The following is a 17,528-nucleotide window of genomic DNA, read 5'->3' on the forward strand; positions in this document are numbered from 1 at the left end:
ATAACAAACTGATAGAGAACACCATGACAGTCTAGAATTAGCCTATTTTTACTGGTCTTCTGGTCCAAATAGGTAGAACACAAGTTGGGGGAATCAAAAATGTTGGCAGTATCAGCATTTATGAAGTAGAGAACAAAAATAAGATAGAATAATATTATTTATGTAGCAATATGGAGTACTTCAGGTAATCTGTAACTTAGCTATCAAGTCACCTAGTTGTCATAAAGAGTTAGACATCCTATATGCACCTTAAGAAATTATTATAAACTGTTTCCCCAAACTAACCTACTGCTACTTCTAGTCCTTTCAATGTGTCATCTTATCCTGGACCTCTTTTCATTAACACATATTTCTTCTTCCTAAAATCTCCTGCCCCTTAGTTATCTCTCAAAACTCAGCTCATAATCTACTTCTTCTAGAAGCTTTTTACCACTTTCCAGTGCATTTAAGTTTTGTCATCTTTACTTTCATAGAATTCTATTCATATAACTAGCTTAACAGTGAATTATATCTGATTCACATTTTGTTGTCCCTCACTAGACTGTAAGGTTCTTTTATTTTCTTAAAAAAAGACTTATTTGAGAGTGAAAGCATGAATGGGAAGGACAGAGGGGGAGAGAAAATCTCAAGCAGACCCCACCCTGGCTCCTCACAGCTCAAACTCACAACCCTGAGATCACAACCTGAGCTGAAACCAAGAGTTGGACACGCAACTGACTGTGCTACCCAGGCATCCCAGCTGTAAGGTTCTACTGTGTAGGCAACATATCTTACTCATCTTTGAATTTCAAGAGCACAGAACAAGTCCTTGGCACTTGGCTTCAATAAATGTGGAATGAAGGAAGAATTAATGAATAATAGGTAGCAGAAAAAAGTAAAAATACTTTGATCTTTTTAAAAGCCAATAAAAGGATAGATGCCTGAGGGAAAATGCATTATACATCTAGTAAGAATGATCTCTAAGCAAGCAAAATGACAGTTACTAGCTTTATATTAGTTTTCTTGCTAATTACCTGTATGCTACCATCTCACACTCTGGAGTTGGCCATTTCAAAATAGCTGAATGCTGCAAGACATAAGACATACACACAAAAAATACAATATTTATTTGGCACTGCATTATTGCATATGAGACTCTGATAGTATCGTTTAACTATTATTAATGCTGTTTGTATGCTTCTAGAAAATACCAAATGACCCTACCAGATCATCCAGAAGAGAATTCCTCTGGCTACGGCTCAATGTCCAAGCTTGTTCCCCTCTAGATATTAAATGGGCAATAATTCCAGCTGCGAAGTAACTAACTTCCACTTCAACACTATGTAGGAGGCTACTGATGTGGTCTATAAAATCTTTCCACATTAATTCAGAATGCAATTCTTGTACTTCAGCTATATTATTCTGGAAAAAAAAGAAGATATAAAAATTAAAGTCATATGAATATGATCCTCTGCATTCTAAGAAAAATCCTGCTCTACTAAAATAACTTCACCTTTTGTGCATATGCCAATACATGTTTAAATCATTGCAATCTTAGAATGGCTTCCCTTGGAAGTACATAACAACACCTCTATTCACACGGGAAACAACTGAGGTGGCTTCCAATTTATTTATTTATTTATTTATTTTTATTTATGATAGGCACACAGTGAGAGAGAGAGAGGCAGAGACACAGGCAGAGGGAGAAGCAGGCTCCATGCACCGGGAGCCCAATGTGGGATTCGATCCCGGGTCTCCAGGATCGCGCCCTGGGCCAAAGGCAGGCGCCAAACTGCTGCGCCACCCAGGGATCCCCCGGTGGCTTCCAATTTATGCCATAAAAGACCAATCCAATTCTGTTTGACTATGTAGCATCTTAAAAAGAAAAAAAATTAAAATAAAGCCCCAGAAAAAAAAAAAAAAAAAAAAAAGGTTGATCTTCCAAAGGATGATCTTCCAAAGGTTGATCTTCCAAAGGATGTAACATCTAACTTACTACTCTGGAGATTAATCCTCATTCTTTAAACTTCATTTGATCTACTATGAAATAGTAATTTTCCTCCTAACATGTTGATTCCATTTCTTAAGAACCAAGACCCTGAACCTTTGATTGTTAAGAGACTAGTCACTCCCTCAACTTAAGTCATTCTAGAATAAATCAAAGTGAAAGGCATCTTTCAAGTATATACTTTGTAAGAACTAACAAGTTTTCTTCTTCAATATGAAAAAGAGTGAGGGTAGAAGAGACAAGTTTAACTCTAAGCGTTTTTGAATGTGTATAATCTATTTAAATGTGTATAATCTATTTTCTACCAGCATCAACAGTTAATCATTGCCCTTCTCTAATCTCACATATTCAAATAAGAAAAGACATTTCAGGGGCACCTGGGTGGCTCAGTGGGTTAAGCATCTGCCTTTAACTCAGGTCATGGGAACCGGCCCTGAGATGGGCTCCCTGCTCAGCAGGGAGTCTGCTTCTTCTTTCTTCTCTGTCCCTCCCCACTGTTTATGCTCTCTCTAATGAATAAAATCTTTAAAAAAGAAAAGAGGTGCCTGGGTAGCTCAGTCAGTTAAGCATCTGCTTTTGGCTTGGGTCTTGATTCCAGGGTCCTGAGATCGAGCCCCATGTCAGACTCCCTGCTCAGCAGGGAATCTGCTTCTCCCTCTCCCTCTGCTCATGCCCTCTCAAATAAATAACTAAAATCTCTAAAAAAGGGATTTCACATTCATTTTTCATATTCTTCCCTATTCATATGTTTCACATAGGATTTTTTAAAAGATTTTATTTATTCATGAGAGACACACACAGAGAGAGAGAGAGAGGCAGAGACATAGGCAGAGGGAGAAGAAGCAGGCTCCCTGTGGGGAGACTGATGTGTGACTCGATCCCAGGACCTGGGGATCACGCCTTGAGCCAAAGGCTCACCACTGAGCCACCCAGGTGCCCCCACAGTATTCTTATAGTGACCAAAAAAAAAAAAAAGAAAGAAAGTAAAGAAACAAAGACCCTATGAGAAGGACACACTTTGAACTTAAAGCCCCACAGAAGATGATGCATCACAGTGCTAAGTTACAATTTGCAATGAAAACAATCCATAATAAGTAAGAATCATCAAACACAATAGTAGACTCCCCTCCCCAAACCTCATATGGCTGCAACTCTTTTTAAGATTTTATTTATTTACTCATGAGTGAGCACAAGCAGAAGTGGCAGAGTGAGAGGAAGCAGACTCCCCATTGAGCAGGGAGCCCAATGCAGGGCTCCCTCCCAGGACCCTGGGATCATGACCTAAGCCGAAGGCAGACATTAACCGACTGAGCCACCCATGCACCCTGGGCATGCAATACTTGATCTTGGGATTCTAAGTTGGAACTCCATGTGGGGGTAGAGATAAGTTAAAGGAAAAATAAGGTTCTTAAAAAAAAAATTATGGCCATTCTTTCCTGCCATAAACAAGTTATTAGAAAACCAGACAAAAATATATGGAGAACTATTTTCTGACAGTGAACAACAGGTATATAAATAAGCATGTATATATCTGGGAGAAGGTACTCATATGGGGCAGTTTCCAGGATTGCTGTGCAAGTAAAAAGAGCCGAAAGAGAATATGGCAGTTACTGCCATATTGCCAAGTTGCTGAGTTGAAGAGACAAAGATCTGTGATCAAGGTGGCCAAGGCAGCAAAAATATGTAGAACAGAGTACTAGAAAGGAAAAAGCTCCAGAGAGAGAGAGAAAGACACCTATAGAGGGATTCCCTCAAATCTTGCTGAGTAATGAGGCAGTGAAACTCCATGAGGCTAGGGAAAGAACTATCAGAAAGCAATACATGAACACATCCCCAATCACACAGGGTTAGAACAGTTCACATTCCCATGAGCCAGAGAGAAGACATCACATAGTAAACAAAGCATTGCATAGGAATGGAGCTAAATTATATATCAGTTCTAGGATAAAGTCTAATATGGAGCCCTATAACAAAGCAAATAAATAAGCTTTGAAAAGAACAACTTGATCTGTGAGGAGCTTAACCGCATGCCAGAAAATAGTCCAAGACTCTTTAAAGAGAAACAATAAAATCCAGTGATAATCAATGTAAATTCCACAATGGCATCCAGCCAAAAAATTATCAGGCATACAAAGAGTCAGGAAAATATGATCCAAAAAATATATATATATGATCCAAAACCAAGAGAAAAATTAATCACTAAAAATGGACTCAGAAATGACAGGGATAATAGACTTAGCATACAAAGACTTAAATCAGCTACTACAAATGTTATAAATATGATTCAGGATGAAAGGAAAAGATAAATGTGAAGAGAGAAAATGAAGCTATAAAAAAAGATTTAAATGTAGCTTCTAGAAATAAAAAGGATACATATAATCTGAAATGAAAAATATGCCAGATGAAATTAGCAACAGATGAGATGCTTCAGGAAAAAAAACCCCTAGTGAAATAAAAATCATAGCAATAGGAAACATCCAAGCCAAAGCACAGAAAGAAAAAAAAAACTGGGAGAAAGGCCAGTAGGTTATTTCGCAACCAATGAGACAATAATAAGCAATCTCACATACCTTTTTTTTTTTTTTAAAGATTTTATTTATTTATTCATGAGAGAGAGAGAGAGGGAATGGCAGAGACACAGAGGAGAAGCAGGCTCCATACAGGAAGCCTGATGCGGGACTCGATCCCGGGACTCCAGGATCACGCCCTGGGACAAAGGCAGGCGCCAAACCACTAAGCCACCCAGGGATCCCAATCACATACCTTTTATTGGAGTCCCAGAAAGAGGAGATGAGACAGGGTACCAAAGCAAAACAAAACAAAGCAAAACAAAACAACCCACATATATATTTAAAGAAATAAGGGCCAAAATTGTTCCAAATTTGATGAAAATCATAAGCCAAAAATCCAAAAGAAAAAAACAATGTCCATTTAAATCTCAATAGCCAGCAGATATCCCATGTCCTTTTTTTTTTTTTAAGACATGTATCTTTTGAAAATAAAGCAAGGTTCTTTTTTATACAAACAAAACCTGAGTGGAAAATTCATTGCCAGCATACCTACACTAAAAGAAATATGTAGGTAAATAGAAAAGACACATTTCTCTTTTTTAATTCTATTTGATGGAAGACTAATGAGGATACCTACTTCTGGCCAAAATGAAGTAAAGGGGGCCAGAGTTACTTTTCTATCTGAAACAACTGGAAAAACAAACATCAAACAAGTTTTCAAGACACTGGACATTAGGTAATAAGATATATTGACCTTTAGATATGGAAAACAAGGTGAGATCTGCTTTGAGTTCCTAGGCTGTGGCATATGGATGTAGAACTGAAGCAGAACCCATGGAGTTGAAGAGATGGAGCTGAGAGTTCAGGGAGACCAAGGCAATTCATAGGACAGAATGCCAGGTAGATGAGAACTACACAGAGACAGAATCCAGAGAGCCACAGAGAACACCATTGAAACCATCTGAGAGCAGGAAATGATAAAAATTTACCCGTAAGTGACACAGGTGCTATAATTAGCAGAGTAGAATGGTGAAACAGTTATTGTATTTCTTACGTTCAAAAGTTAAGCAGAAACATGAAAGATATAATAAAGACCCAAACTGAACTTCTAGAGAAGAAAATGACAATGTCTAAGATTTTTAAAAAATCCACTGGAGGGATCCCTGGGTGGCGCAGCGGTTTGGCGCCTGCCTTTGGCCCAGGGCGCGATCCTGGAGACCCGGGATCGAATCCCATATCAGGCTCCCGGTGCATGGAGCCTGCTTCTCCCTCTGCCTGTGTCTTTGCCTCTCTCTCTCTGTGACTATCATAAGTAAGTAAGTAAGTAAGTAAGTAAGTAAGTAAATAAATAAATAAATAAATAAATAAAATCCATTGGATGGTATTAATAGCAAATTAGACATTGCAGAAGAAATGATTACTGAATTAGAAGGCACAGCAATGGAAACTATCCAAATTGGAACGTACACAGAAAAATGAACAAAGAAAATTAAGAGCACCAATGAATTATGAGACAATTTCAGGCAATTTAATATATGAGAAACTGTAGTCTCAAAGTCTCCAGTGAGTTGGGGGCAAGAAGAGCAGTACAAAAAAAATTTTTTTGAAGAAATAATGGCCAAAAACTTTTCAAACCTGATGAAACTATAAACCTATAGATCAAGAAGCTCAATGAATCCCAAATACAGGAACCACGGATGTAAATTACATCAAGACACATCATAATCACATTACTCAAAATCATTGCTAATCTATATCTTAAAAGTAGCCAGAGGAAAAATCATGTACATAGAGAAGAATAAAGATAATAATGACATTAAAATTTTCATTGAAAATGAAAGTAAGAAAAAAGGTAATCAGTATCTTTAAAGTCAACTTAGAATTCTATATCTGGCAAAGATGCCTTTCAAAGATGAAGGTTAAAAAAAATTATTTGTAGGGACACCTGGGTAGCTCAATGGTTGAGCATCTGCCTTGGCTCAGGGCATGATCCTGGAGTCCAGGATCGGGTCCCAAACTGGACTCCTTGCAGGGAGTCTGCTTCTCCCTCTGCCTATGTCTCTGCTTCTCTCTCTGTGTCTCTCATGTATAAATAAATAAAATCTTTTAAAAAATAATAAAATAGGGATCCCTGGGTGGCACAGCGGTTTAGCGCCTGCCTTTGGCCCAGGGCGCGATCCTGGAGACCCGGGATCGAATCCCATATCGGGCTCCTGGTGCATGGAGCCTGCTTCTCTCTCTGCCTATGTCTCCGCCTCTCTCTCTCTCTCTATCATAAATAAATAAAATTTTAAAAAATAATAATAATAATAAAATAAAATAAATGTAAATGATCTAAATAGCCCAAATAAAAAGATTTTTAGACCAGATAAAATAGTAAGATGCAAAGTACACAGCTGTCTACAAGAAACACATTTTTTTTTTTTGAGAGAGAGAAAGACCGTGTGCGTGTAGGTGTGTATATGTATGTGTGTGTGTGACACATCTGGAAGGAGGGGCAGGGGGGGAGAGAATCTTCAGTAAGCTCCATGCCCAGCACAGAGCCCAACAATGTGGGGCTCGATCTCATAATCCTGAAGTCATGACTTGATCTGAAAGCAAAAGTTGGACACTGAACTGACTGAGCCACCCAGGTGGCCCTCAAGAAACACACTTTAAATTAAAGGCATATACATGTTAACAGTAAAAGAATTGAAATATTAGTATTAGTTAATATTAGTCAAAAGAAAGCTGGGAGGACTATATTAAAGGAGACAGGAGATTTCAAAGTAAAGAATATTGCCAGGGATAAAGAAGGTCATTTCATTACTTAATCAAGAGGGCATACAATTCTAACAGCTTAAGAACCTAGTAACAGAGCTCAAAATACACAAAGCAAAAATTGATAGAACTGTAGAAGAAAAAGATAAATCAACAATTATAGTTGAAGATCTCAAAATTCCTATCAATAACTGCTAGAACAAGCAGGCAGAAAATCAGTAAGGATTCTTGAACAATAACAACCAACTAGACTGACTGACATTTATAGGACATTATATTAAGAACATACACATTCTTCTCAAGTGCACATGGAACATTTACTGAGATAGATCATATTCTGGGCCATAAACAAGTCTCAATAAATTCCAAAGGATTCTAATCAAAGTAGTGATTGGAGGCTGGGGATAGAGCCTTAAGCTTTTTAAATACACTTCTGTACTATTTTGTTAGTTATAAAAGCATGTATTCTTTTTGGAATTTAAAAAAAAAAGCAATTTTAAAGCCCTATGAAAACTCTCTAAATACTTAAACTCCACTTCTCCTCTTGAGTGACATGAACCAATTTTTGTATCTAATAATCCTGTGAATCCTGAATAAAATGATCAAATACTATGATCTATTTAATACTTCCCAATTTCTGGGCATTTAGGTCTTTTTATATTTTCTACTTATATAGCTAAAGCTATAGTGAATAGATAATTCACTATAATTCTTTAAATGCCAGCCCTTAGCTTTCCCAAAAATCCACTCATTGTTCAATATTTCATACTCTTACATCTGTAAAACAAACATTAAATCTATATCATTTTTTACTCATTCATCTATGCCTTCTATTATCTAATTCCTCAAGAGCAGAGAGGTCTACTCTAAAACAGCTTTTACCACACAGGCACTTTTCCTATTGTAGTGATTAAAATTAATGAAATATTTGATTCTTCACTTTTGCCTCAAAATCCTACAGGGCTCCCTTTAATCTATATCCAATATATTTATGAAATGTCTAATTTGTTAAGCAGTCTTTTAAGTAGTGATTATTAATTACCAGACACAGCATGTAAGAATATGCATAGGTTGGTGACATTTTTAAAAAGATTAATCATTTATTTCTTTGTTTGTTTGTTTGTTTATTTATTTGCATGGGGGCGGGTGAGGGGCAAAGGGAGAGGGAGAGAGAGAATCCCATGCAGACTCCTTGCCAAGCATGGAGTCAGGCACAGGGCTCAATCCCATAACCCTGAGATCATGTTATGAACTGAAATCAAGAGTCTGATGCCTAATTGACTAAGCCACCCAGGCACCTCAGTTAGAGACATTTTTTCATGAGATTTTTTCTTCTGTTTATAAAAGTAAAATTGTTCACAGTGAAGCTTTGTATTATACCAAAAAATATATATAATAAAGTATATAACATGTTTTTCCTTTTCATGTGTTGAGAATCTTAAGTGTACGCATTGCTTAGAGTCTACTTTTCTTATTTTATTATATTGTGTATATTTTCTAATGTCATTAGGTGTTTACAAATAGAGAAGCAACTTTTTTTCCTTTTTCAGATTTATTTGAGAGAGAGTCAGGGTAAGGGGGTGGTTGAAGGGCAAAGGGAGAGAGAAACCTAAGTGGACTCTGTGCTGAGCATGGAACCCCACATGAGGTTCAATCTCACAATCCTGAGGATCAACCTGAGCTGAAACCAAGCATTAGTCACTTAACCAACTACACCACCCAAATGTCCCAAAAAACAACTTTCAGTGTATTGCCTCAGAAGAAGAAGAATTAATTACACCTTGGAATTTAGCAGGAAATGTTTATATCTTACCAAAAGTCCTAGGACTTTCTGTTGAATGGATGACTCAGTTGGGAAAGACTATAAAAAGAAAGAGAAACCTATAACTACCTAAAGAATCAAATATGGTAAGTGAATACTTAAATCAATCAAGCAATGGCAAAACTATAGGCTAAATTCCCATTCTAACCTCTAGAACCCGCATGAAGAGTTCTAACCCTTGGTTTTCAATAAAATGTCTGCAAGTGGTTGGAGATTCATCTGTGAGGTTCCAAAGTGCACTCAAAGTAAACTTCAAAGTGGTGTCCACTGAATTTTGATTGGTTTTTTGCTTCACTATTTGAAGAAGTTGCTGAAAGAAGGAAAATAAAATGAATTTCTCATCATGAAACTCTTATTATAATTAGTAGGGATAATGATGTCATGAGGATTGGTCTCATGGCTTAAAACATTTCCTATAAAGGTTATTTTACGTACAAGAAACAGCTTCTTAGATTAGATTTTTCCTTCAACAAGAAAAAAGTAAGGGATCTTCAGAAATATTTTATCACTCTGATGATACCTATAATCTAATACCGTGTAAATAAAATAAAAAGCAAAATGATTAAATCTTAGGAAAACTATCTTACCCCATCAGTCAAAACATATATTCAGTTCAGATCCTGGGATAAAAAAAATTAGAGGGGCAGAAGAGGAAAGGAAACTAACATTTATTAAGTATCAGTAAAATATATCCTATATTATAGTATTGTTATGTCCATTTTGGGGGAGAGGAAACTGAGTGTGAGAAATATTAAGTAATTTGATCCTAGTCAACTTAGTAAGAGAAAATAAGAATTGGAAGAACTACTTCTAATTCCAAGTTTTCCTTAAGAAAAAAAGGAATGGACAAGTTACATACAAATAGTAAGAGAATTAAAGTCTATATTGAATTTGAAAAGACAATAGCTTTGAAATTCCATTTGTAAATTATTTCTATCATAGCCTTAACCTGAGAAATTTAAGTTTCAAAGATAAATGTTTTGAGACCTAGATAAGGCAACCATAATTCCATTTTTAGATTATAATTTGGGGGGTAAAAGGAAGTTCTGCTCAAACAGATATAAGAAAACATCAATGATCACTATTACATAAAGTTACACACAATTCAGGAAAAAAATTTTAAGAAATGAAAACATTTAGGTACAATTCTTTAACTCAATAGCACAGTGGCTAGGAGTGTGGCACTAGAATCTGCATCTGCGTAACCTTGTTTGCCAATTTAATCCTTTGTTTCCTCATCTGTAAATTGTGAGTGAAAATTAAGAGATTAAAAAAGCTAGTGATCATCATAATCACTACTACTACAGCTGCTACTAATTCCTGCTTAAACTAAATTTTCCCCAAAACCATATAAGTGGACTTAAAATCTTCCTTAAAATCTTTGAATATATCTCCAACCAAAATTACTAAAACAACATATAGAGCAATAAAAAGCTATATTTAAGATTAAAATGTCATCCCTGAAAATAGTAAAAAATAAAATTAGTATCCCTTTTCTATTTATCTAACATATTTTGTGCTAAGCACTTAGCATATATTACTTCAATTAATTTTTTTTTTAAATAAGCTCTATGTCCAGTGTAGGGCTTGAACTCACGACCAGGAGATCAAGAGTCACATACTCTACTGACTGAGCTAGCCAGGTGCCTCCCCTTCAGTTAATTTTCTTTTCCTTTTCATTTAATCTTCTATAAGGACTGTATAAGGTAGTTTATCACCCCTAAGTAAATTTATGTGACTGCCCAAGCTAGTAAGTGATAGAATTGGGAATAAATCCAGACACACTGGCTCCACAATTCCTACTCTTTCCATTATACCACCATATCCTTCTCCTCTCTTTACATTACTCTGTTCATTCATATTGCTATTATTATACTTATTAGACTATATTACAACCAACTACATAGCTATTCTCTCTAGTACTTCTTATAGACAGAAATTATAGATATAATTCAATGTGAATCCTAACATCTAATAAGGTGGTGGGTACCTGATAAGTACTCTACACATAATTATCAAAGAAATGATCTTCTCATTACAGACATAATATATAAATCATAGAAAAAGGGAGCCTTTTGGGGCACCTGTCTGGCTCAGTTGGTGGAGCATGTGACTTTTTGATCTCAGGGTTGTGGGCTCAAGCCCCATGGTGGGTGTAGAGATTACTTAAAAATAACATTTAAAAAGAAAAAAGAGAGAGTCTTTCATTTGACTTTTCTATCTATCATTATTGTTCAAACACTTCATGCCAGGATTTAGCAAGAAACTCTGAAGTGGATTTTTTTTTTAACTCCAGTCCTCCCTTGTTTAGATTTATTCTCTTTAAAGCTTTTTAACTTTTCACTGTTCATTGTATCATCTCCTTAACTGTAAGCAAATAAAATAGTTTGTCAGTTATTTAAATCATCTTTCTCCCCAAAGCATCTAGAGCGATTTTATGCCTACAACAGTCTCTACATTTTCTTCACAAATAACAAAATAACAGAATTTTAGGTCTAGATAGGATCTTAAGGCTTATTTAGGCTCAGTGGTTCACATAATTTGATAAGTACACAAACTGAGGTTACAGTTAGATCCTAGGTCATCTGACTCCTACTTCAGAGCTCTTTCCATCTCAGTTAAGGAATAAAGTTGCCTCTACAAAAATAAACGAAGATAATGTTTTGAAATATAAAATGTCAGAAGATATACAATACTGCCTGAAAACAATGAAAATGAAAACTGTCTAGTGGTCTGCACAGAAGATAATAGACTTACCCTGACAATGAAGAGCTCAGCACCAAGCTGTGCAGTTTGTTCTGTAGAAAGCTGAAAGCAAGCAAAAGACAAAGTAAATGTCCAAGAACTCACTAGCGTGACTTTAATACCATTCACTGTAACAGACTCCAAAGGTCAAACTAAAATCTCTGATCAACATGGAATTCTGCAATATTGAATGGAGCTTGAATAAACAGGCTGGCAAAAAGGCTTACTAACTTTTCCTGCACATAGATTTTGAGGAAAATAGTAATTGTTAACAGGAAATAGGTGCCTATAGAAAATTGTTCAATAATAGGAGTTCAGGTACCTTGGCAGCCAAGATGGAAATGATAGCAACTGCCATCCTTTGCATGTTTTGATCTTCATGGTTGCAGAGCCACTGCATGACAAGCTTGGCTGCTTCAAACCTGAAAATACACAAAGGGTTTCATGAATGGATCCTGGAGGTACAGGCAGTTTCATAGCTCTAGCTGGGAACTGATGCTACAATTTAAGTAGGTAAAAAGAAAGTGGAAACTCCTCTTAACCAATAAAGAATAACAATTATACTTGAGTGTTTTGGAGACGGTGCCTCACTGTTAATTCTGACATTTTGTAAAGCAACAAGATTTTGGGAAATATGATTAAAACTATCTGGCATTTATCTTCTAGAATTTTAACATATTTCTATTCTATAGTAATTTCTATATTGTATTATTTTCTGGATCCCTATAGTACCTATCACAATAGAAATATTCATTTATTCATTCAGATTTATTGAGTCCCTGCTTTGTGCCAGATAGTGTTCCTGACACTAGAGATATAGTGAACAAAACACAAAAATCTCTCTACTCTCATACAGCTTAGTATGGAAGACAGATAATAAATCTAACAAGTAAGTAATATATGTGGTATATGCTATAGAGAAAAAAAATTAAGCAGGTAAAGAGAGGATATGAAATGTTGAGTTAAAAAAAAAAGAAATGTTGAGTTTTAGGTAACGTGACTAGGCAATGCCTCACTGAAACTTCTGAGAAGTAAGAGAGCTGGCCATGTGGCTATCTAGGGAAAAGCATTCTAAGCAGAGGGTTAGAGACATAAGAGACCCTGAATTGGGAGTATGCCTGAAGCTTCTGAGAAATAGCATGGAAGCCAGTGAGAACAAGAGCAGAGGGAACAAGAGTAGTACTAAGAGATGAGGTCAGAGGTAAAAGTGAAGCCAGGTCATAGAGTCTTTGTAAAGAATTAGCTTTTACTTGGAGACAGAAAGCCATAGAAATATTCTGAGCAGATATATGGCATGAACTGACTTATGTTTTTAATAGGATTATTCTATTAGCTGTGTTTAAAATAAACTTGAAGAGGGCAAAGAAAGAAGCAAAGAGAGCAGTTCAGAGGCTACCACAGTAATTTAGGAGAGAAATCACTTTTAGTCTAGTCCAAGTGGTAGAAATGGAAATGAAGAGAAATGGTTGAAATTCATGATATATTTTGAAGACAGCTGGATTTGTCAAAGGACTGAATGCGGTGTATGAGATAAGGAGAGAAATCAGGATGACACCAAGGAATGTATCTGATTGTCTTATCCATAATTTCATCTTTCAAGACTTGGCTCAAATATCACTTCCTCTGAGAAGCTTTCCTTGACAAGTTTATCACTGCTTTCTCACTGCTCCTTAGCATTTTTATGTAACTCTGTCAGACAGCTGTAATTATCTGTAGCCCCACCTGAATCCCCCATTGGCCCATGAGTTCCTTGAGGTAAAGGACCATATCCTATTCAGCACTCATACCAAGAACCCAATACAGAGCTTTATACATGGATGATATTAATATATGTTGGCTGAATTAGAGAAATATAAATTACTCCTCTGCAAATTTCCTCAAATTTACTATTACCTCCTTTCTAGTCTCAAAGCCACCTCAGATTCTTTTACAATAGATTCCTAAGGAGCCATTCTGCCTCCACTGTTTTCCCTTCAATTTGTGCCCACACAGTGGTAATATATAAATCTGTCAGAGAATTTAGGTAGGATTTCATTCCTGAAATCACAGTATTTTTGGACTCTAACAATGGGCCGGTACTTTCAAACTTTTTTCCTGCCTACCCTGTGCTTACTGCAAAATGGATTGCCCACAATTATGATTAAGATAGTCTGACTGTTAAGAGCACGGATTCTGAAGCTCCTTGTATTTTGGGGTTTGAATTCTCGTTCTACCTAATGTTGTTGATAATAATAAAATACATTATTTTATCACAGGAAGCAATGCAGGAAAGTCCTTAAGAATATCACACACTCTGGAGACAGCCCAGTTTTAAATATCACATCTACCACTTACTAACTTTGGGAACCTGGGGCAATTTCCTTAATCTCTCTGAACTTCAATTTTCTCATCTGTAAAATATAAGATCTATTCAATAGGATTGTTGTGAGGATTAAGTAATATTACACATAAAACTTAATACAGAACTTAGCACATACCAAGATTTTGATGAAGGCTTTTTTTTCTAGTATTATTAACTTCCTCTGTGCCTATAATGGTGCAGTTCCTATAACATAAAACACTTCAACCAGCCCTCATCTTCAGAGCAACACAGCAGGGATGTAAAAAGTAGAGGTTCTAAAGTCATTCTGGATTTAAATCTAAACTTGGTACTTCCTATCTTATCACCTGGAGAATTACTAAACCTCTCTGTGTCTCTGTTTCTTCATCTATAAAATGAAGACTACAAGAGTAACAATTTCACAGGACTGTTGTATGGACTGAATAAGCATATATAAAACACTTAGCACAGTGCTTGGCAATAGGAAGTGCTTTATACAGGTTAGTTGTAATCTTTATTATCTCAAATGCCGTCACTAACATGAAATCTTTAATGATCACCAATCAGATGAAATCTTTCCCTCCTCGTTTGGGGGCCCAATGCATTGTGTCATCCTCTTCTATGAAAAATTCTGTCTTCTGTCATACTCATTTTTCATTCATTCATCCATCAAACATCCACTTAAGCACTAGAGACAAAGAGATTAACCAATCACAGTCTCTGACCACAAAAAAGCTCAAGTCTAGCAGAGTGTATTGGCTATATCAGAGGTAAGTAAACCACAGCCTACATATAGTGATTTTATAGCTGTGGGGCCAGCTGCCTCTCTTCTAAAGTTTTACTGGAACATAGTAAAACCATTTGTTTATATAAACTTCATCTACTGTTTTGGAGGTACAATGGCAGAGTTAAGTAGTTGCAACAGAGACTCTATGGCTAATAAGCCCAAAATATTATTAGTTAACCCTTTAAAAAGTTTGTCAACCCCTAGATTAGTCGACAAGTTTCTTTAGGAGAGTGACTATGTCTTTCCTACATATAATTTCATGTAACCAGTACAGATGCTCAGTATTTATAAAATAAAATTCGTAACCTGCATGAGATATATGTAGTTATATTTTTATCCAAACTATTTATTTCAAATAGTAAATAGTAAACGAAACACTTCATTCCTCAGCTGTGTCAGGTAACAGTGTACTGTTACCCAAATAAATCACAGTAAAATTGCTGCTTGAGAAATACACTTTTCATTAAGTCATTTTTTTAATACCATCATTAAAAATTACATTTAAACTAGTAAGATGACAAAAATCCCTTTTAGCTCTCAAATCACATCTTAGACAAGGGAAGAACACTTTATACTTACTTGAATCCAGCTATATAGCCTCCCTTAACCTCCATTTAAAATTTTTCTTCTATAATTCAGTATCAAATAACAGTAATAGTAAGAGGTATGATACAGAGAAATGACGCTGGACCTAGAACTAGAAGACTTGAGTCTTTCTAGCCTTGTAGTTCCTAGACACAAAACTGTGGGCACTGACATTGACTCTCTATGCCTCAGTTTCTTTAGCCTACAATAGTGTGTGGATATTCTAAAAACTGTAATATAAATTTTTAGGCAAAGGGCTATGAAAACAGGGGTCAATCTGCTATCAGGAATGTCAAAGCACTAAATTAAAGAAAATAGTCAGTATTCTAAGGTAATGCAGAATCCCACCCACTTGATTAATTGTGGACGTGAGACACCAAAAATATGCCAACTGGTAAGAAATGGCCCAAGACACAGTTCTATTTTGCCCCATTTTAAGTTCTAGGGCTATCACTTGCCTGTTGAATGGAACATCTTGAAGGATCCGGTCACTGCAAAGTGAAAGGAGGCAATTCTTCTGCAACTAAAGAACCAAAAGGAGAAAAAAAAAATCCTGAATAAAATACTGTTTTGTGGGTTTTATTGTTTTTGTTTTTTTTTTAAGATTTTATTTACTTATTCATGAGAGACACACACGGGGTGGGGGGAGGTGCACAGAGACACAGGCAGAGGGAGAAGCAGGTTCCACACAGGGAGCCTGATGTGGGACTCGATCCTAGGACTCCAGGATCACGTCCCGGACCAAAGGCAGGCTCTAAACCGCTGTTTAAAGGCTACCCTGTTTTGGTATTTTTTAACTAGGGGGTAGCCTTTTATAAAAAAAGGAAGATCAGTGATGAAACACCAATAATTTCTTACATATTTTGCTCTGCCTACCTACTACTGAAAGATTGACTTCTACTAGACCCATATAAGTTTACTTGCACATATTCTTTGTCTTTTCTATTTGATGAGACAGGATAATAAATAAAATATCAGCTTATCTCCTTCCCTTCTGGTGGTCTTTGGGTGGGTCCTGCTTTGTCCTCTATCCACCTGTCATGGTCTCAGGGTCCTGGGATCAAGCCCCCTGTCGGCTGCACTCTCAGCTGGGAGTCTACTTGAGGTTCTCTCTCTCTCTCTCCCTCTGCCCCTTCCCCCACTTGTACAGGTACATGCTCACTCTCTCTCTCTCAAATAAATAAATCTTTAGGGACACCTGGATGGCTCAGCAGTTGAGCATCTGCCTTCAGCTCAGGGCGTGATCCCAGGTCCAGGGATCGAGGAGCCTGTTTCTTCATCTGCCTCTATCTCTGCCTCTCTATGTGTGTCTCTCATGAATAAATAAATAAATAAAAGATTTAAAATAAAAATAAAAATTAAAATTAAAATTAAAAAAATATCTTTTTAAAAACCAACCAAAAAAAATAAATAAATAAAAGCTTAAAGTTCATCCAGTTTGGCAAACTACCCTCAAGAGGGAAGCTGGCTTTAATGATCCACTCATCAATCTAGATTGCCATTTTCAGTTGGTTTTTGACCTCTATTTTTTATTAATTTGCCAATTGGCTGCTAAGTTTTAAGAATTAAAAATATAATTTGGGGGATCCCTGGGTGGTTCAGCAGTTTAGCGCCTGCCTTCAGCCCTCAGGGCGCCTCAGGGCGTAATCCTGAGGTCCTGGAATCGAGTACCGCATCAGGCTTCCCTGCGTGGGGCCTGCTTCTCCCTCTGCCTGTGTCTCTGCCTTTCTCTCTCTCTCTCTCTCTCTCTCTCTCTGTCTCTCATGAATAAATAAATAAAATATTTTTAAAAATAAAAATATAATTCAAGCAGCATTTTTAGTTTTCATCCTGAGGATAGAACAGGTTATGTAGTACCATACAACTAGAAGTAGAAAATCCACGTCTTGCTCATTTCTGTATTCCAGTACTCGATAGTGCCTGACCCAGAAAAGATGTGCTATGGCTATTTGCTGAAAGTACCACAACCTCAAGATTGAGGTGGAAGATGAGTTTTTTTATGGTCTGCACTA

General features: G+C 36.4%; 1 protein-coding gene across 4 annotated transcripts in view; it reads right to left on the reverse strand.

The window, feature by feature from the left end:
• The window catches only part of ZYG11B (zyg-11 family member B, cell cycle regulator), an 86,833-nt gene that overhangs the window by 17,831 nt on the left and 51,474 nt on the right, over nt 1-17,528 (reverse strand). For all 4 annotated transcript variants that reach the window (XM_077844889.1, XM_077844891.1, XM_077844888.1 and 1 more), the window contains 7 exons: nt 15,975-16,039; nt 12,147-12,246; nt 11,837-11,887; nt 9,228-9,389; nt 9,071-9,118; nt 1,204-1,401; nt 1,014-1,066 (listed from right to left, as the gene is read on the reverse strand). In XM_077844889.1, the coding sequence (XP_077701015.1) occupies nt 1,014-1,066; nt 1,204-1,401; nt 9,071-9,118; nt 9,228-9,389; nt 11,837-11,887; nt 12,147-12,246; nt 15,975-16,039 (677 nt within the window). The remainder of the gene's footprint in view (nt 1-1,013; nt 1,067-1,203; nt 1,402-9,070; nt 9,119-9,227; nt 9,390-11,836; nt 11,888-12,146; nt 12,247-15,974; nt 16,040-17,528) is intronic.

The sequence above is a fragment of the Canis aureus genome, chromosome 13, assembly GCF_053574225.1.
Source record: "Canis aureus isolate CA01 chromosome 13, VMU_Caureus_v.1.0, whole genome shotgun sequence".
NCBI classification, from domain to species: domain Eukaryota; kingdom Metazoa; phylum Chordata; class Mammalia; order Carnivora; family Canidae; genus Canis; species Canis aureus.